The following is a 22,132-nucleotide window of genomic DNA, read 5'->3' on the forward strand; positions in this document are numbered from 1 at the left end:
TTCATATGTCCCTGCTTATTATGAATTGGCTTTAGTATTTGACCTAACAAATAGAGGTTGATTAAGCTGGACGTTTCTCTGTAGAAGGAAAAGATTCTCCTTTTTTTTATTTTCAAATGTTTGGTGAATGAGAACGAAATATAACGCAATTCTGCAGCAAATGCTTTGATTATTTTGGTCATAAGAGGCCTTGGGATTATGATATAACGCAATTCTGCATAACATTTGCACCATCAGGTATTGCTAACAGTCTGAAAGTTACAGCCAAAGTTACAAACTGAAATTCACAACCAAAGTTGCAAACTGAAATTCACAACCGAACATCAAATGAACAAAAATTAATCTCAATATGAGACCACAACCAAACGTTTATTGACACAACCAAAAAGAGCCTAAAGAAACATAGAACATCAAGTCTCATGAAAAGTTGAAACATGGAAGAACTACTGCATTGAACATTTGTTTGTTGTACATGCACACAATAAAACCGAAGATAAATATTCCTTACATTCAAATTGCTTGCCCAAGCTAGCATAGCTTACAACTCAATATTTACATTCTTTTACAACAAAATTTACATCAGTCGGTAAAATCAGGCAAGGGAAAGAAACAAAAATTCCTTCCCTTCCCTATCAGTCGGTAAAATTGGTGATTTCCAAAATCTGCTAGCTTACTGCACTTCTACCTTCCTTCACCTCGAGGCATCTTCTTTGCTCCGGCTGTTACAATGAACTCACAAAACTGAAACAGCAAAGGCACCTACAATCAACCACATTAACAACGATTACCTTGCACCCATCAATCCCAAACTGAAACAGCCTAATCCCATTTTCCCTCAAGAACTGATTATTTGCCTCCGGGTACACCTCCTCATAGCCGCCACTGCAACCAAAAAGACAAATCAAAACCAAAAATCAGCAAAAACCCTAATCAAAAAAGGATTATACTTCAGGATGCCATCAAGTTGTAACTGATCTTCAATATAATAGAAAAATGTAACACCCCAAAGCAAACACCTACAACTATAACTTCAACTGCACAATTTTGCAAATTGAACCAAGTAACTGCCACTACAAATCCATATGAACAACTGCTGTCTCATACAACTGCCTCTTGCTTGTAATTAGAGTTGCTGTGAATTCCTATCTGTCGCCTTGCATATGGCAACTATGATTGTCAATGCTCATACACAATGGAGCATAAAGAATTATACATTTTTTTTAGGTTGCTTAAAAAACATAACAGAAGGATCATCTCAAACTCAACCCATAATAATACTCGGATAATACATCTTAAACACCGCTACGCACAAAATACCAATTAATCCAAGCATGCTCTCAGGCAACACAAAAGAGAAAAAGAGCAAGAATTTAAGAAACTTACCATCGCGCCTGTGTTCATGTGACTGATATCTGCAGTAACACCAGGGGCATTAACAACATCATAGAGATGAAGAACTGACAGCAAATGATTCATCTTCATCAGCATCGCAAGAGGCTGACCTATTCCTCTAGCAGCACCCAAAATCGCAACTTTGAACCCTGGAGCCCCTCCTTTTGATCGGCAATCCAAGCGCGTCAGTGAAGAACTCTCATCCATCTACAATCAGAAACCCACATTAAAAACTCAATCAAAATCTCAACATTTTGGAACCCATTAGTCAGATCGAGAGAGGGATCGGGAGAGATTACCCGGAGCGTCGGAGGAGGAATCTCGCGGAGGAATTTTGGGGAGAGTTTTGGGGAAGAGAGAGAGCGCCTTTGGAAATTTGGGGATCTGGGGTTTGTGAAGAGTTTTGGGGAATTTAGGAGAGATTTTATCCGTCGATTTAAATGAATGGCTGAGATTGATTTATGAGGTAATATTAGGAACACTGTTGGTTAGGAGAGGATCCGGATCCCATTGTTTGACATTGCAAAGAAAGGACACATACTACTGACAATGAACACGTGGCGAAGGACGTGTAAGCCCTCATTCTCATTTCCGCCTGTATCCATTCTTTGTGCAGGATTCCAACAAACAAAACCCTGCAGTCTTGCTTAAGGTATAATAATCCATGGCATGCTCTGGGTCCAGCTCCAAAACACACACTGAACAATTTCGACGATTATCAGCTCTGCAAGCATCACGCATAGGTGCACATTGACGACCATCAGTCCGAAATTAAATAGCTTCCACTATGTCACAGTCTCAATTTCACACTGCAACTTGACAAGTACCCACCTCCTTCTTCATCCCTCTCGTTTTAATCTCCCCCCTCAGATCCTCCGACCCCTTCCACTTCCCGACCTCCGAGTGAAAGTTTGAAATCAGTACATAAATTGATGGATTCCCAGGCTCTAATGCTAGCAAACGACTTGCAACAATCTCCCCTCTCACCAAATCCTTACTAACTCTACAAGCATTAAGCATAACAATACAAATCTCTGCAGTTATCATCATCATCCTCCTCTCAAGACTACAAAACACGTTCCAAGCCTCTTCGATCTTGCCAGCACGGCCTAATAAATCAATATAGCAAGCATAATGCTCGGGACTCGGGTCAAGACCATATTTCTCCTTCATAGAGAACAAGTAGTCTCTCCCTTCTTCTACCAAACCTGAATGATTACATGCCGAAAGAACCAATAGGAATGTAATATTATTAGGCAAAACACTTGATTCTTTCTCCATGTGTCTGAATAAAGCCAACGCATCGTGTCCTAACCCATTACTTCCGTAAGCATCGATAATGCTCGTCCATGAAACCACATTCTTGTTGACGATCCTATCAAACACCAACCTGGCGACCTTTACCTCCCCGCACTTGGCGTACACATCAAGAAGTGCATTGCACAAGATCGCCTCACACTCAAATCCCCGACGTAACATCAGACAATGAACCTGTCGCCCATACTCCAAACTGTACAACTCCGAACACACATTTAAAACACTTGATAGAGCAACCGGATTGACCTCCATCCTCCTCACCATCAAGAAAACATCCTCAAACCTCCGGTTCATTACAAAACCGCTAAGCAAAGCGTTATAAATCCCCTCATCCTTCTCACCACTCGACCCGTTAAAAACATTCACCGCATCTTCCACCATCCCTAACCTTGAATAAAAGCCCACCAGCGCGGTCGCCAGGACGACAGACTCGCAACCCGTTATACAAACCCGGGCGTGTATCTGCTTCCCCTGGCTCAGATGTAGGCCGTGCGCCTTGAGCAGCGTGCACAGTGTGCTTGCTGTGGAGCGGACCCCACTGTGGAGCATTGCCCGGAAGGTAGACATCGCTTTGGCGACGAGGCTGTTATCAACTAAGCAGGAGATGAGGGAGTTGTAGACGGGTGGATCCGGGTGGGGAATTTCAGCGAAGAGGCGGAGGGCGTGGAGGGGAGGGTAGAGCTGGAGGAGCGAGGTGAAGGGGAGGAGGGAGGAGGAGAGGGGGAGGGATTTGACGAGGAGCGAGTGGAGCTGGGGGGCGAGGGAGGGGAGGCGGAGGGAGAGGACGGCGGAGAGGAGAGCGAAGGAGAAGGAGTCCGAGGGGACGGAGACGGGGAACGCATTCTGGAGGAAGAGCGGGGCGGAGAGAGGTCGTGAGGCCGGAAGTGGGAGATCAGAGGAGTTGTATCGGGATGTTGTGCATGAGGTTGGAGACAATTCAGTGGAGTGGGAAGTATTCAGGAGGAGGTGTCTGTTGGAAGGGAATTTGAACTTGGTGGTGGTGGCGGGAGGGAAACACTTGAACATTTCTACACTTTCCTCCTTCGCGTTGCTCTTTTTTCACTCTTTTATTAGTTCACGCCACACACGGTTTTATACACGGTAGTCATCATCATCATCGGAAGAAGTAAAGATAGCTGAAGATATTTGTTTTGCGTGATTACTAGGAGGAGGGACATACTTCAACAATTTCTTTCTTTTTATTTTACTAGATTTTATACACGTGCAATACACGTGGTTAAATATCATGATTAAGTATTTTTAGCTTATTTTATAACTAAAATTTGTTCCTTAGTTTCGGTTTAATAGTTTATGCTCATTTTTGTCCCTAAACTTTAATATTGTGATTAGTTATTTTATTTAATGTTTGTTTAAATAGGTTACACTCAATTTAAATTTTTATGTTAATATTAAAATTGATAGAAAACAAATATAATTTGAAGCTAATTTAAATTTTTATATTATTTTGACTAACATGAAACCAAATCTTTACTTAAGAAAGTACAATGTTGCCAAAGTAAAAAAAAATTGAAACGGTGTTATACAAAGAAGGTGAATATTTAAAACCAATAAGGCAAAATAATTGCTTAAAAATATGCTAAAATATACAAAAGAGAATATAAATTTTGTTCCTAATCATTGATAGCCTTCATAAAAAATTATAAATTAAAGATTAATGCTAACTCTAGTATACTTTCATATGATAAAAACATCTGCACAAGCATATAAAAGTACTGAAAAAAGTTCCATTCAAAAGATTTCTAAATTCACACAAAATAATTAAACTATTCTATAAAATATTCAAAAAAATTTATCTTTTACTCCTTCTGTTTTTTAACTGAGCTAATATCAATCCTTCCTCACCTTTTTCTTTTTTCCGGGCAATTCAATAGTAGTATCTTCATCATCTATTCGATTGTGACATCGGGCTAGAGTTGTACTTTTTGTGTTGTTATCGTTCCTGGGCTCGTTAATCTTTTATCTTGTTGTTTAACTTTACAAAGAAGTTAAATGTATGTCTGATATTCAACAAAAACATCTTGAAATACAGACTTTGATTTTTTATTTCAATGAGAATAAATATTAATTTTGTATATATGAAACTCTTTGTGTTCCTAATTTATTACTTAAATAAGATTAAGAGCTGCCTTCTTTTTGTCTACAATAAATTTTTCTGATGTGCATCCAACAAGTTTTTATGTTACGTCAATAATATTATATTTGCTCTATCCATGTTATTTTTCACAAAGATCTAAACTAAATACCTATATTTTTATTACTAATTTACCTTAGATTATAATATTAATATTTAATTTCTTTAGTATTTTAAGAACAAAGTATAAAATTTATGAATGCTTACTAATTTTTCTTACATCTTCCATAAAGAATTCTTCTTTGATTGGGATAAAGTTATTAAATTATTTCAATGTAACTCAGTTGGTGCTTCTTTAATAGACATGCCTTATGTTAATGCCAATTCAAATGATTCATGGATATTTTCTGAATTTTAGATTTATTTCCGTCACTTTCCCATTTGCAATGGAAATAGTTTGATTCTTTTGAATGATATCTCTGAACATTCTGATAGTTTCTTCATACGTAATTCATTGTATTCTTTGAATGCTAAGCTGTTATATTATAGTATTTTATTATTTTTATAGATTTAAACATCTATCAGTTAATATTACTAATGGGTTTTGCTGCTCCAACTTATTAGTAAAATTTTATGTAGTTGCTTTAATTTATATGATGATGATAATTTTTAAGCTATAATATTTTTTAAATTTTTATTTCTTAACCGGATATTTTTAATCAATTCTTATTGCTTTTGTTTACGAGTATCAACTTAGACTGTCTTTAGATGCTAAAAAGGGATAGTAAACCCCAAATTGGAAATTAAATATATATATCTTAATGAAAGAATATCTAATAATTACACATTTCTTTGCCAAGTTTTAAAATTTCAGTCCTTTTTTATGGTTTGGTACTTTAAGGGTGTGATTTGTAATTTTTAAAACTTTGGGAGTATTTTTAAAATATTACTTTTAAGTTTGGTAGTTGTAACTTTTATGTTTCATGTGTCAGTGGTAATTTTTAAATGTCACTATATTTCTTACAACTCTGAAATTTTGAGGTTGTTTTTTACAATTGTTAAAACTAAAGATTAATTTTTAAAAAATTTAAAATTTTACGGTCTACCAATAGTTTTCATATTTGATGTGTACTGGTTATAAATTTTAAAATTTTAGAGTTTTTGTTATAATTTTTAAATTTTGAAAGTGTTTTTTTTACAACTTTTATAACTGTGAGGTTAATTTCGGTAAATTTTAAAATTTAGGTGCATGAGGGTAATCTCTTGAACTCATTTTTTGTTGTTTTCAAATTTTAAAATTTTTATAATTTTAGGGTTATTTTTTTATAATTTAAACTTTTGAGGGTGTTTCTATAATTTTTAAGATGTTGAGGGTATTAATTAAAAATTTTAAATTCTTCGGAGGCTGCTGTGAATTTTTTAATTTTATGTTTATTATTTTAAGCTTTAAAATATCAGAATTTTTTAGATGCATTATGATAATCGCTTGAATTCATCTATGTTATTTGTAAGTCTTGAAATTTTAGAATTTCAGGTGCTTGTTTGTAATTTGAACTTTTGATGGTGTTTCTATAATTTTTTAGATGATGAGATGTTATCTGCAAATTTTAAATTCTTAGTTGTTAATTTTTTTGATTTCATGTTTGTTGTTTTAAGTTTTTAGACGTCGGGATAGTTTTTATAATTTTAAACTTTTTAGGGTATTTTGTGTAATTTTAAAACATTTAGATTCTTTTTGTAATACTTTATGTATTATAGTACGTTACCTATGTATAATTTCTTTATCTTTACAAACTAATACCATAAAACGATGTTTTAAATATTTTATTAATATAATTTTTTTAAACAGTTAAGCTATAGATAGTTCACGTAGGATTAGGATAGGATATAATTATGATTACATATAATTTCTTTATTTTTAAAAACTAATACCATAAAAATATATTTTACATATTTTATTAATATAATTTTTTAAATTGTTAAGCTATAGATAGTTCACGTAGGATTAAGATAAGATATAATTATGATTAGGATAGATTAAGATATAAATAAAATATTTAAAATAGTGAAGGGTAATATTGACCATAGAAAGATTTTCTTGAACTCGTGCTTTTGAAGGGAGTATGATTTTATTTTATTTTATTTTGTAGGTATTTGTCCTTTACATCTTCAATAATTCCATATTAGTCCCTCTACATATTAGTCCCTCAAGTCCTATATGGTCTTGCAAATTGGTCCCTTTAATTAACTCACATTAGATTTAAAGGGAATATTTTGTCAAATCTAACGGTTAGGGGCAAAGTGATTGTTTTACCCCTCTGTTAAGTCAAATAACAGTAAAAAAAATCCTAACTCAAAGCAGAGCTTCACAACAATCACAATCCTCTAAGACATCTATAATCTTCTTAATTTCTCCTCTAACATATATATCTTCTTCCGCTCTAGCGTATGAACTATTACAATACATTTGGATGGTGGGTAATGTGGGTTGGGGAAGGGAAACAGAGAGTTAACTCTTGTTTGGGAGTTGTTTTAAGAGGGGTAATGGAGGATAAGGGAGGGGGAAATGTCCAATTTTGTTCCTCTCCAAATTAGGAAGTAGAGGAGGGGAAAAGAATTAATTATAAAAATTTTAACATAAAAAGGAAATTTTACCTCTTATTATCATAGATCGACGACTAAGATTTAATTTCAAAACCCTTTTATTCTATTCCCTTCACTTTTATTAGGACCCCCAAACAAGAAAAAAAATTCTCCTCCATTCTCATTACAAAATTACGAAACATTATATTTTACTTTCCTTTCTCTACCTTTTCAATATGCATGGGTGAGTATACCACAAAAAAAATATAGGGATTGCTCCCCCTATCAAAATGCCATAAAGAATATATGAAATGAAGATCATGGCAAACATGTGAGCAAGCATAAATGAAAAATATGCTAAACACCACTCACATACAAAAAGACAATGAGAATACATATAAATATGTCAATGTGGAAAAAAATGTCTCATATCAAAGATCATAAAAATTATGACATCAAAAGAAAAATAATATGAGAATCAAGTAAAAAGTTTTCAAAAGAAAACAAATCACTCAAATGAAATCATAAATCAAAAATTTGAGCCAAAAAATGATATTTGATCAATAAAGGAAATTTTCTTTGTAAAACTTGATCAAACCACATAAGGAATACATTATAAAGCATATTTAAAATTTGAATCATCTATTTGAGCTATATAATGAATTCAAAAGAACAAATCACAACAAATTTTCATAGTTCCAAAAAAAAGATTACAAAACGCACAAGAATCATGAACTATGAAAAAAATCATCTTTAAAAGTATAAAGCTAAATCATCATTGATTTTTAAAAATCAAGAGAGGCAACTATATCTAGCTCTTGAGCTAGTAACAACCCATATAAATATTTTAGCATCCGGTAAACATGATTTGGGAATAAACACCCAATAAATTCGAAGGGTTATATAAATACAAACCTCTCATCAAAACAAGATTAATAATCATGAAAACAAAAAGATTTGATCAAAGAAAATTTGTTTTCATAAAAAAATGATTTTAATACATAATTTTCAAAACCAAGAAAAAAAAGATAAAAACATTAAAATTCTTGGTTTAAAATTCAAATTTATTTTGATACCCAAGAACTCTTGGTACCAAAAGATTTAGGGACATGACCCCTATTATTTAAGCTCAAAGCCCTAGGGTTATGAACCCGTTTGAGCGCATGTGGTGCACTAACATGGTCAAAGCAATATTCACTCAAATGACCCTTCCGATTATAATTTGTGCAATGAAAGAGATCCATTTGTTTTTGTGGACCATTAGCTCGTGCATGAGAATCATTTGCAAATAAAGATTTTCTTTTAAAATTATTTTACAAATGAGAAACATCATTAAACAAATGTGGTCTTTTTAGAGCAAATTGCAAATTTGGAGCATTTTGCAAATCAAAATAAAATTTAGTAAGATGTCTAAACCTACCACAAACATCACATTTAAAAACATGTGGTCTACTAGAAACATTTGGCAAATAAGATTTTCTTTTTAAATCGAAACAATAATCGGCCAAATGACCAAAACGACCACAATGATCACATCTATACACATGAGCATGCTTATGATGAACAATGGGTGCATGTGTGTGTACATGTGATGAAGAAGCTACATGAGATGCACAAGGAGCATTGATTTTTTTATGTTTGTGTGCATCATAGCAAAATTTAGCTAGATGGCCTTTACGACCACAAATGGAGCACTTGTAAACTTTGCTATATATATGTGCATAATGAGTGGATGGTGACTTAGACTTGGCACACATATCCATAAGCCTCTTATGATTATTAATGTATGTTTTTAAAGTTGAATCTAAAGATGAAATACATTTATTCATAAGATTCAAGTCTTCATTTTTAGGCACATATGCACTTTTAGAAGTAGAACATAAATAGTTATTTATAAAAGAAGCAGTATCATTTTGTATGTTCTTTACTTCTAACATGACATTATCTTTTTCATGAGTTAACTTGGCAAAGTTTGAAAGCAAAGAATCATGATCCGATTTTAATTTTTCATTGTTTTCTTTAAGGATCATATTTTCATTAGAAATAATATCAAACTTAGAAGTTAAAGACTCATGATCGGATTTTAAATTTTCATGCTTCCTTTGTAAATTAATAAAATTATTTTGCAATTTCTTGTAGGCATGCAATAATTTATCACTAGCACAAGCAAGTTCATCACTATATAAATCATTATCGGTTTCGAACTCGCAAACCTCACTAGGGCTATCGCCTAGTGCTCGTGTGCATGAAGCTCCATATGAACTTGAAGCGGGATCCTCCAAAGCTTGTCGGATCGCCTCCAAGTCCCCTTGATGTGCTTCAATAAATTTTCATAAGGTGTAAGCACTATCAAAATGAACAAATTTGTTAGGCATAGATGAATCAAGAGCATTTAGCAAATATTCTAACAAAATATTGTTCATTATAAACATACGATGATCATTCTTATTCCACTTGGATTTCTCCAAAATGGGCACAATATAAGCATCATCTATAATTTCCCATAAATCAAAGTGTTTAGATTGAACAAAAAGTTTAAATCTAACACACCATTGGGCATAGAGGAAATTATCTAATCTAGGAGCAATATTAATGGCATAACCTAAACCATGCATATCCATAATATAAAAGGCAAGCAAGATACAAATAAAGCTCAAAATTAGATTAGCACAATAAGCTAACTTAGATCTTTAACTCAAGGCGATTAGACCTTAAATCAAAGAGCACCAAGCTCTGATACCAATTGTTAGACCCTAGAGGGGGGGTGATTAGGGTCTTATACTAATCTAATAAAAACTAATTAACAAGTTATCCTAGCAAGTATGAAATATAACAAGAATATAAGCTAGGATAAGCAATATGAACAATGAGATATATCCTATATGATGAATATATATATGCAAGGATATATAAACTAACACAAGATGATATATCCTATCAAAGAGATATACAATATGATATATGTATATGCAAGGATATAAAACTAACACAAGGGGTAAACTATATGAACTAGATAGTGGATCATATAAATAATGAGCTAATGACAATGGCGACAAGAAATATAAACACAAGTATAAATAAACGCCAAAGCACACTCAAACACAAGATATGATCACGGACTTCGGACCTTCCGTCCTACGTCTCCGCTCCCCACTCCCGGGGAGAAATCCACTATCACAACCGGGTTTTCTACGCTCACCCGAATAACGTTTACACCTCACAGTGTCGGTTTTCAACGCTCACCGATCAACGTCACTCCTCACAATCGGTTTTCTAGTTCACCGAAAACTTCACAACACACTCGGTTTTCTAGCTCACCGAAAACCTTACAACACTCATAATATAACAAATATAAATGATTTGTTCTCACATACAAGGGGAGAACTCAATTAAGCACAACTCAATGTTACAATCTCTCACAACCCTAATATACTATGTATGCAAATACAATAAGCTCAAGTGGGTGTGTGTAACAATGAGATATAAATAAAAACTTAACTCAATAATAACTAGCAATAAGATTGATATGAAATACAATAGTAGAAATTGCTAGGAAATAGAGTTAAGGAAACTTCTCTATCAACACAAAGAGAGGATGAAAGAATATTGAAGATGAATTCCTCAACAGATGATGCAAACTCCTCTTTGTAACAGCAAACCCCAAAAACAAACTAAACAAACTTAAACTCTTTTTAAAACTGTTAAAACATTCTCTCTTGGGTTGTACTTAGAACTGAGATCAATGGGGTATTTATAGCCTCCCAAAACCTCAGCCAAAAACCCCAAACCAAATGACAAAAACAGTCCCAGCAACGGTAACAAAAATAGCCGTTGGAAACAGAACTGATAGAGCAGGGGTCGGCCGGTGCAGTCGACCACGAGCAAGGTAAGAAACGGAAGAATTTTCCAGACAGTTCGTCGGTCGACCGCACTGTAGCGCGGTCGACCGCTGGTACTGTAGCAGTGCATATCAGTTTTGTAAAATCAATTAAAATAAGTAAAACAGCTCTAAAAATTATGAAATTTTTAGGGAAGGTTATACACATGTATAAGAACATTTTAGAGAAAGAATTTCTGAAAAATAATTTCTCAGTTGAGATAAATAAATGTTTGAACACAGATTTACAGTTTCTGAAAAACTGCAGACATACACGATTTTGTAAAATCAATTGGGCACAGTAAATCAACTCCAAAAATAGTAAAATTTTGAGGGAAGTTTTTAAACATGTAGATAAACATTTCAAAGAAAGAATTTATTGAATATCACTTCCCATTTATAAAAACTCATCTGTTTTATAAAACATGCACGAACATGTGCACGAACAAAAACATGATTTTGTAAATTCCATTAAACATAACAAATCAATTCCAAACTTGATGAAACTTTGCAAAATGTTTATAAACATGAAAACAAACATGTTACAAAAATAAATTTTCAATTTTCATTTCTCAATTGTGAAAACTCAATATTTTGTAAAAACACGCATGAATATGAATTTGTTAAGAACATGTTTTTGACAAAAAGAGTTTAAATGCATATTGAAACTTTATGAAATGTCTTCATAAATATTATAACACATGAATATAAAGTAAACATGGTCAATAAAACAATATCACAAAGTTTTCTCAAAATAGCTCATTTTGTGAGAAAATCCAATATTGTGTGTGTATATGATATTGAGCTTAGAGTATTAAACACACATAATATAAACCTATACTAAATATACCCAAGTTTGATGAAGGTCTTCAATGAGCATGACTTGGTAAACTTTGCGGAAGAAGCTTGTAATTGGATCTTTAACTTGAATTGACGTTGCTTCACTCCACAATTCCGCCAACCTCCATTTGATATGATCGTTAAGGCTCGATTCCATCCATCCTCCAACTATGTTGTTTGTCTATAATAAATAAGAAAACACAAATACTAGACAAACAACATTAGTGATAAATTGTTTGTTAAACATCATCAAAACACGAAGGTCAACAAACTGGACATGGTATCAAAACATCTTCATGTCTGCATCTGATCTTACATATTACAAAGATCCGACCCGACCCAATTGCACAATTATCACTCCCCTTGTCCGTAACGGTCGAAGACAAAAAATAATAAAATAATAAAAAATACGAAAATACAAAAAATGTCAAAAATACAAAAAAAAAATCAGAACCATTTTCCTTCGTCTTCTCTATGGCCAGCACCTCTCGAAATCTGATTCATCAAACACAGAACAAAGCCACCACACAAACGCCATCCTCAATTTACTAAGTTACCCCCGACCATCTTCGGCCTCCTCATCCATCATCCACACAACCCCAAGGCTATTCCCGTCATCTTTAACTCCCCCTTCTTGACTAAAACTCCATTTCCCCCAAAAATCGCAAACTCAAAATCCTGTAAAATTCCCCAACAATGGCGCTCCAGTTCTCTCTGTCGCCGTCTCCACCTTCATTCCTCTCATCATCACCATCGCCTTCTCTCCAACCGCGTCACCTCCTGCTAATCGCTCGCATTTCCAACCTCGACCGGTTCGATTCGGGATATGTCCGGTTCGGTGCTGCTTGGCCCGGCCGAGCTTGGACACGACGTCGGTTCCGACCGTGGGTCAGGTGACGGAGGTGAACAAGGACACCTTTTGGCCGCTCGTTAAGGGGGCAGGATCGAAGGTTGTGGTTCTTGATATGTACACTCAATGGTAATTAATACTCCTAATTCAAAATTATCCTTTACTAATTTGAGTTAACTGTGGATAACGGTGGAAGTGAGCCAAGTAATTAGCAAATAGTTCGTTAATCTTTTGTCTAGCTAATCTGTTATGTTCGATTCGGTGCTTCGTTTAAAAGGGAATAAATAGTTTTTAGTATTTGGTTCATAGTAGAACAGAATTTAACTGTTAATCTCTAGATAACTGGTTCCTCTTAGTAAAAAAAAAATTAACTTAATTTTCAAGCTTTCAACAGAACACGAATCCAAAAGTACGATTAACAAATAAAATAAGATTATAACACATCTAAGTAAGATATAAATCCATACAAATTCAAATCGCGAATTAGCAGAAAATATTAGATTAATGGACTCGTAAATTAGATTTTAGCAGATCATATTAGGTTTATTCAAATTGCAAAATATATCAATAACAAGACGAGCCATCAACTAACGGGTCAGATATTAGCAAAACAAATTAGATCCGTTGAAAACACAACTTAGAAATCACATTCACAATGTAAAACTTAAGTATGGAAAATGCCTCAAGCATCACCTGACTGCGGGTGGTCTCGGCATCTCGATGCTCACAAAGGGATTGCCGACAAAACCTAGGCTCGCGTGAGATGAGCTTACTTTTTAGTTTATAGTATAATACTCTGTTTCAATAAATAATATTGTGTTGATCATGATATGATTTTTGTAGGGTCCGTTGTGATTGCATTTATCAATCGTCTCCGATATCCCCTACGCAGTAGTAGTTCAAAAATTTTACAGAATAATTGTATCTCAATATTCAACAAGGACATATTAATATTCCACATGAGGTAAGATTTTTTTCCTCCTTCTCGAAGAAAGCTAGAGGAGATTCTCAGACCTGAGAATGTACAACTTCAGTTACCATAGTTGCTTAAACTCGTTTACTACATGACTGCCTCATATATGCATGAAAGAAGTTGCAAACTAAAGAAAAACACGTTTCCCCCAAGTTTATAATCAAAAACAAGAGTTCCTAGTTAATCCATGTAGTGAAAGGTCAACCAATGTGCCTCAGAAAATAAAAAAGTTTGAAAACTATATGAGAAAGTTCTTTTTACGTTTCAAATATAGTAAATAGAAAATCCATAAATTTGTGTTTGCACTGAAAAGACTAAACAATTGTACTACTAATGAACATATGTAATAACCATATCAACATAAAAAATAAACTTTTTTCTTGCAGAATTTTTGTATTATTATGTCAAAGTCGAATGCGTTCAATCTAATAATTCTAGATAGAGGTGCACAAAAATATCTGTATCCGAGGAAATAAATATGAATATGGTTACTAAAACCTACAACGGATAGGATACAGTTCTGGATATTGGATATATAGTGAAATATTTTGATTTGTGTATAAAAGGTCTGCATATATAGTTGTCGTACAGTTGCACTGGCTTTAATTCTTGGATTAATGGATTTGATGTTAATTTTGATGATCAAGAGATCTAATGTTAGCTTTTTAGATATAACAAAAATATTAATGAGCTTTTTTTGTATCATATGAGCTATCAATTTTTTTTCTAATATTTTAAGGTTTTCTCATATCTGTTTTGTATATCAACTTATATATCCGCCAGTATACCCATATATGTATTCGATTTGAGCGGATACGGATATCAGTTTTTTCTTACCGCGAATCCGTATCCGTGCGTCCATGATTGGTAAGCGGATAAGGGCATGGTATTCTGAACCATGTGCACCCGTATTTCTAAGGATTTGTATTGTATTTATGATTGATATAATTTAATTTTTATTTTTTTCCCATGTGAAGAGTTAAACTTGAACTATTTACGAGATAAACATGTAAATTACTTGGGCGATAATCAAATATACCACCTCCTTGCATCTTCTTCTTCTTCTTTCATTTGGGATAAAGGTCACAGTCTGTTTGCAAGCGAACATAGACCTCTATGTCGCGTGACAATAAAATGTTTAACTGTAGTCTGTATCATTTTCTTGTTATCTAAATGTGGTAAAGTTCTGATTAAGATATATCTCTTTGTTATTCTAAATCCGTGAATGAAGGTGTGGCCCTTGTAAGGTTATTGCTCCTAAATTTCAAAAGTTGTCTGAGAAATACCAGGATGTTGTATTCATGAAGCTCGACTGCAATCAAGAAAACAAGGTCGATAATGCTCTTCCCTGTATATTCTCTCACTTTTATCTCATTGCTAATTATCTTTCAACCTCACGAGAGTCATGGCATTTTTTATATCACAGGCTTTGGCAAAAGAGCTGGGTATCAAGGTCGTTCCGACCTTCAAGATTCTCAAGGACAGTAAGGTGGTAAAGGAAGTAACGGGGGCCAAATTTGACGATCTAGTTTTTGCTATTGATACTGTAAAGTCAAGCTCATAGGCTGGTTCCATTGCCATTTTAATAGGGTTCTGAGTTTCAAGAAATATTAAAATGATAACCCTAATAAAGGGATATACAAATATTTGTAACTGTCATTTTATTGTTTTCGGTTAATAAATATAGCACTGTTACCGTCGCAAAATGAGTATTGTTCATTACCAATCAGTTTGGTTCGGAAAGGATGTTGTGCTTCTCGAAGATGTTCATCATTTCCTTTAGTTCACATTGATTTGAATTGAATTTATAGAGCAGTCCTTTGAATGGACATGTTGATATAATTTGGAAAAAATTTAACCAATTTTCATATTTGTCGAAAAGAGCTGACCATGAAATGGATCTAAGAGGAAACAGCGTATGTGGAGTTGGGCAATGTAGGTGGATTTGACATGGCGTGAAACGTAGTGAAACAGATAGTATGAGGGGGGAAATTTTGAAGTATGGCATGGGTTTTGTGGAATCTATTACTTATAAACTAATGGTCTGTTTGTTTGCACGGAAATAATTATGAAGTAGCTGAAGTAAAAAAAATAAATGTTACTTCTGCTATTTCTAAACAAAAAAGTGTGTTTAGTTCTTTGAAGAACTTACTTCCAATACTTCCTTAAACGCTTGTTTGGCGCCTACGTGTCATCATTACTTCTAAAATATTTTTCCAATCCTCAATACTCAGAAGTAGCTCGGAAGTAGTTGAAATGCAATATTAATTAGGAAAGAAATAATTTTTTATTAATATTTTCTTTGTTAGTTACTTCTAACAACTTTTCATTGATAAAATTGTTCTTAACTTTTAACAATTATTTTGTAGTAATTTGTGATGGACGTCGGCCAACTTTTTTTTTAGGATGAAGAGAACAATTTGTCTATTAATTCTTTGTCTAAATACAACGTTGATGTTACAATCAAAGGAGCAAGGGAGGAGAGAAATTGGAGATTCATAGGAATTTATGATCATCCGGAGTTTCATCGTAGGCGAGAGGTAAACAATTATTTTGAAGCTATGTGGTTGAAGAATTCTTCTTGCTCTCAAGTGACGAGGGGTCATAGCGGCATGAAACTGGTTGTAACGTGCTAGATCAAATTAAAAAGCGTGACGTGACTTTGAAATTATGGAAGCAACATGTGTTAATTACTTCCTAGTAATATTTTCAAATGTTATCCAAACAAAAAAGTAAATGAAGAGGAAGAAATTCTACTTTCATTACTTCTAAAAATATATGAAACAAATAAAAAATTTGTTATTTCCTTTACTTCCTACTTCATAGTTTTGAAAGTTACTTCTATAACATACTTCTTACTTTCAATATTTTCATTATCCAAACGGGCCCTAAAGGAGAGCAACAAAAATATTCTGATGAACAATAAATCTTAGGTGGACCAATCAAAAGGAGTCATGTCATCCCCTCAAAGGAGCCACGTCATTATTTCTCATCTCTTCTACTACCTCCCTTCCCGCACCCTCCCTCTCCTACTACCCACGTTCTTCCCCCTAATCTACTACTTATAAACTAAAGGAGAACAATCAAAAAGTTAAAATGAATAGTAAACCAAGTTTTTTATTCACATTTTTATACTCCCACGATTCTTCCGCCTTATTTTCCCTAACTTCCGCCGGTCTCCTCCCACTATAACTTCCACCTCCTAAAAATACTCCCGAGTCTGCAAGAGAGAGAAAACTACCCCACCCGAAAACCACCCCACCGGCGCACCCCCATCTCATACCGCTCCACGTTCTCTCTCCCTTTTTCTCTCTCTCTCTCACACATTCCCCATTTTCACAAAGAGCAGACCTTAATCTTGATCTCTCCATTGCCGAAATTTTCCAGTAGAATGTAAGAAATTTCACTTGAACCTTAATCATTGATGAGAAAGAGAGAAAGAGAGGGGCAAAAGATCATGGTTTCCAAGAATCTGAGAGACGATGAGTATCTTCTCTACGTTGCCATTTGCATGGTGGGTTTGCCCGTCGAGGTTCAGGTCAATGATGGATCTTTATACTCTGGGATCCTTCACATTGACTCCTTTGATAAGAATCGTGGTAAATTTAATTAGATTCTTATCATTTGAGTGGAGATCTCAACTGGGATTGGCTTCTCTTTCTCGGATCCTACTTTTTCAGAAATGGGTTTTGGTTATTGGATCCAAATCTCAAATGGGTTTTTGTCATTTGAGAAATTTCATTATTTTGATTGCTGTGTTGAATGTGATTTTACCGATTGCAGTATGAATTAAATGCATTGTGTGTTCTTCTTTTTTTAATGATTCTCTTGCATTGAATTGGTTATTTATTTCACTAACATTAAGGCCAACTTTTTATTTGCAACAGTATGTATTCATTTGCATCATTTTATTTGTTAGCTCCATCACCTAACAGTTGGGAATCCAATTTTATGTGGTCATATGATAACCCATTTTTATCTGACACGGTAGGAACTGTAACTTTTCTCTAGGAGAAGTAATTAGTTTTTTTGGTTTGCATGATATAAATCTTTTATTTTACTCAGGCTTCAGCAAAGAAAGCGATAGATTTCTTGCCATTTCTACAAAAAATTAGAAGGCTTCCCGCTATGGTTGAATATGTCCTTAGTGGACATCGTTTTAAATTTCTTATTCCCAAGGAAACTTGAAGCATTGCTTTCGCATTCTCTGGTGTCAGGTGCCCAGGTCGAGATGAGCCCTTTTCAGATGAAGCTATTGCATTAATGAGAAGGAAGATAATGTAGCGGGAAGTAGAGGTGCTAATGCTGCATCTGTTAGTTTGTTTTAACTTAATCTCTGTACTATATAAAAACTTTCTAAATTCTATTGCACAGATTGAAGTTGAAACAGTTGATAGAGCTGGCACTTTCCTGGGTTCTCTATGGGAGTCTAAGACAAATATGGTCGTGGCTCTTCTCCAAGCTGGATTGGCAAAGCTTCAAAATTCATTCGCTTCAGTCAGGATTCTAGATGCCCACCTTCTTGCACGGGCTGAACAATCGGCAATACACCAGAGACTGAAGGTAAACTATTAGTAAATATTCTCCAAATCTTCATTTATCCTGCTTTGTTTTCTGCTAATATACAGTCTTTTCCGCTTGGAGGTGTGAGAGAACTATGTTGAAGGACAGGAAGTTGCTAATGGATCTTCCACCAATTCAAAACAGAAGGATGTGCTCGAGAGTTTAAATGGTTTCTTTCATTGTTACGGTAATTGATACTTATGCAGTTTAAACAGTTGATTAGATTCGTGGAATTGCATTAGGTCTCCAATGCAAGTTGTGAAAACTTTTAGAAACCGTGTTTTGTAGCGGGTCTAAAATATCTAGACGAATAATAACCAAACTGTTTATTATAATTATTCGGTTCAACCTTCCCCGCTATACTTTATATCTAAAGCAGAATACTTATTTGTATAACATGTTAACTATTTGCAGAAAATTTTTAGATCCGTGCTTTGCACGGGATTTAAATACTAGTAGACTTCAAAATTCAACCAACCCCAGCTTCGAGATCCCGCTCTGTAAACCATAAGTTTTTCTCCCTAAATACTTCCCAGAAGTTTCTCCGTCTCCTCCCCTTTTCTTTCATCAAACAAACCATAAACTTCTTCTTTCCCTCTCCTCACACTGGAAGTTCAACCCAACTAGCGAGGCGACGAAGATGCCACTCCGATCCTGCTTCATCCTCCGAATCGTCAGAGGCGACGATGACGACCCACGATTGGCTTCGAGCCCCAACAACATCTACGATGCGCAAAAGCATGGTAGATTTCCTGTGATAGTTTTCTCGATCAGGTAATTTCTCGCAGAATCTAGGTTTATTTCCCCCAACCAATCTTTGTCAAGGTGTTAAAATGTTTTCAAGAAAGTCATTATGATGCTTGAGGTATGTTCTCTGAATTAAAGTTTTTGTTTTTTGGGTAATTTTGGGAATGTCTCTTCGAATTACGATCTATCAATTCGATCGATCGAATTTTCTTTCCGCTCTCTCACCTATCTCCTAAAAAAGGGCGCTAACACACTTGGGGTTTCTTAATATACTCTTTGAAACGCATGAAAAGCTCAATGCTTTTTAGTCAACTAAGCTTTTTTACTGCTTGCCATCCAAAGAAAGGGAAGGGAATTATTATGAGTCGAATGAAGAGAACCCTATAGAACTTTTCAACGCGACAGGTATTTTTCCTTATTTCGTTTCTACTCCTATATTGACGTGATTTCTTGATAATCATAAGTAAAATGTCACCAATTAATTGTCATAATAAGTCATGTTCATATTGGCTATACTCTGAAATAAAGTCATTTGAATTAACAATATTTTTTTTAAACTTTTCCAATTGTTGCCTGAAATATGCCATTGCCTTGGATGGCTTGCATCTTTCTTAATTCAATTATCATGTGGCCGCCAAACGTCGATTCGAGTTGTTTCGGATACTGAGTTTTCAAACCTTTTTTCTTGATTATTTTGTGATATATTAAATGGATATTGTGTTACAATGGTTAATTTGAAGACCGAATGCTGTGAGGATTACAGCTGACGTACTCTCCTAACATTGCTGAAATAATGGCTCGAGCTTTGAAGAACTAACTCTCCTCATGACTTGTGTCTCTACATGCTCGTCCATTTCAAGAAGACATGGATATTTCGATCTGTGCAAAGGCAATGGTTAACTTGTCATTTTTCTTTAATCCTTTTATTTCTATTTTGGGCTCAGATTTCCTCTATTTCTCTCTCTCTCTCTCTCTATTTTTTTCGTGGGCGTAAAGATGTTATCTTTTGTTTGGTTTTATTGGCAAATGTGGATCTTTTGACGGTTTGTTTATGAAAGTTGTCTTTTTACTAAATTTGAATCTGGCAGTATCAATGGTGTTAACTCTCTGTAATTAATCCAAAGGATAATATAAGATTGCAAATTATTTAAAAACTTATTTTTTTAATTCAATTATCAATGTAGTCAAACGTGATTCGAGTTGTTTCATGGTATTTTTTAATTCAATGAAGTAAAAAAACTTAAAAATAACAAAAAAAAAATTAGACCAAATAATACATTACCACAAAACTGTTTTTATGTGGATTAAATTAACAGTATTGCGAATAAACCCTTTGTAATATCACCAATTGGCGAATAAGACCATTATAGTTATATTTTATTAACCACCTTGCGTGGTATTGCCGCCCAGGTACGAATGCACGGGTGTGTTCGTATCTCTTAGTATCACCTCTGCCCCGAGAGAAGAGAGGGGAATTCTTCAGCTTTTCCTACATAGAAACAAAGATCGCAAGTAGGTATCTCCTTGAAATTTTATAACTCCTCATTCGCGCACTGCCTCTTTCTCGTCTCATAAAGACGCAAAAATCGCCCTCATTTCTCCTTGAAAGTGGCCACCCTTTAATTTGCAAATGTATTCGTCTTCTCACTTTCGTCGCGCGGACCCATATCCAAGAGAAGCCGATTTGTAGAATCTGGCTTATGGGTCATTCGGAATCCTGGGGAAGGAGACAGCTTGAGTATGTCCTACCTGAATTCAGTTTTATTTCGAAGTAGTCAATTATATGAAGACTCACAAGGAAACATGCTTCATAGGGAACTACTAGATCAAGAGACATGTTTATCTTACATTGCTCGTGTCAAAGCACTTTGACAGCATAAATGTCCTATCATTCCTAATATGTTGCATTGAACTTATTTAGAGTGGGCCACAAATTATGTATATATGTCCACTGAGAGTCATCTACGAATAACAATGGTCATCGAGTATCTTTTTTAGGGAATATGTAACGGTACCCTTATGTCCGGCATTTTTAGCAGTAGTCATGAATCGTTGACATAATATATTAAATGTGAAACTATCAATGAAATATATACTAGAAAATGAATGAGAGAGGCTGCCGTGTTTATGGGGGGGTTTATTCACACAAGTTATTTTTGCTCATCCACGCATGTCGATGATTGAATTGTTAATAATAGAAATAAAAAAGACACAAGGATAAAAATTTGATAAAGCATGTTTCAGTTATTTGCAGAAAATATTAGAACTCCTAAAAATAGTAAAAGCAACTTAAAAATCTGAAATTTTCATTTTTAGGGGTTGTAAAAATCATGAAATTTAACGTATCTGATTTTGTAAAATCAATTAAAAATAGTAAAGGGCAATCTAAAAATCATGAAATTTTGTGGTATGTTTCTAGACATGTATATAAACATGTTAGAGAAATAATTTTTGGAAAAATATCACTTCCCATTTGTGAGAAATAAATATTTTAAAATAGATATTCGCAGATTCTACAACTGCTAAAATACTTGAATTTTGTAAAATCAATTCAGTATAGTAATCAACTCCCAAAATGATAAAATTTTAGAAATGATATATATATGTAATAGACATGTTAGCAAAAAAATCTTTAAATGTACTTTTTTGCCCATTTTGTTAAATATAGTTATTTTGTAAACTATTTAAGAATACGAAACATCAATACTTGTTTTGACAAAACAATTTTAAACAAGTTTGGCCAAAATCCTTAATGGATAATAGATTCGGAAAATCTATTAATATTATAGAAAAGTCTTAATCCATAAACACATAATTTTTCAAATAAACGTTTTTAATGCCATAATAAAAAATTTCATTTATTTGCATTTTAAGATTGCAACAATACATGTATACATA

At 34.1% G+C, this 22,132-nt stretch overlaps 3 protein-coding genes across 3 annotated transcripts; 1 reads left to right on the plus strand and 2 right to left on the minus strand.

Moving 5' to 3' along the window:
• Nucleotides 421–1,753, minus strand: LOC109826194 (malate dehydrogenase, glyoxysomal-like). Its single transcript, XM_020393190.1, has 3 exons — nucleotides 1,692–1,753; nucleotides 1,384–1,599; nucleotides 421–882 (listed from the first exon to the last, which is right to left on the minus strand). Exons 2-3 carry the CDS (start codon nucleotides 1,597–1,599, stop codon nucleotides 871–873), a joined length of 228 nt encoding a protein of 75 aa, XP_020248779.1. The 5' UTR covers nucleotides 1,692–1,753; the 3' UTR covers nucleotides 421–870.
• LOC109826753 (pentatricopeptide repeat-containing protein At5g66500, mitochondrial-like) lies at nucleotides 1,759–3,735 on the minus strand. Its single transcript, XM_020393771.1, has one exon. It carries the CDS (start codon nucleotides 3,733–3,735, stop codon nucleotides 2,197–2,199), a length of 1,539 nt encoding a protein of 512 aa, XP_020249360.1. The 3' UTR covers nucleotides 1,759–2,196.
• Nucleotides 7,625–15,630, plus strand: LOC109826754 (thioredoxin F2, chloroplastic-like). The gene is made up of 4 exons (XM_020393772.1): nucleotides 7,625–7,628; nucleotides 12,810–13,080; nucleotides 15,156–15,255; nucleotides 15,351–15,630. The coding sequence occupies exons 1-4, from the start codon at nucleotides 7,625–7,627 to the stop codon at nucleotides 15,486–15,488; spliced, it is 513 nt and encodes a 170-aa protein (XP_020249361.1). The 3' UTR covers nucleotides 15,489–15,630.

This window comes from Asparagus officinalis, chromosome 10 (assembly GCF_001876935.1).
Source record: "Asparagus officinalis chromosome 10, Aspof.V1, whole genome shotgun sequence".
NCBI lineage: Eukaryota > Viridiplantae > Streptophyta > Magnoliopsida > Asparagales > Asparagaceae > Asparagus > Asparagus officinalis.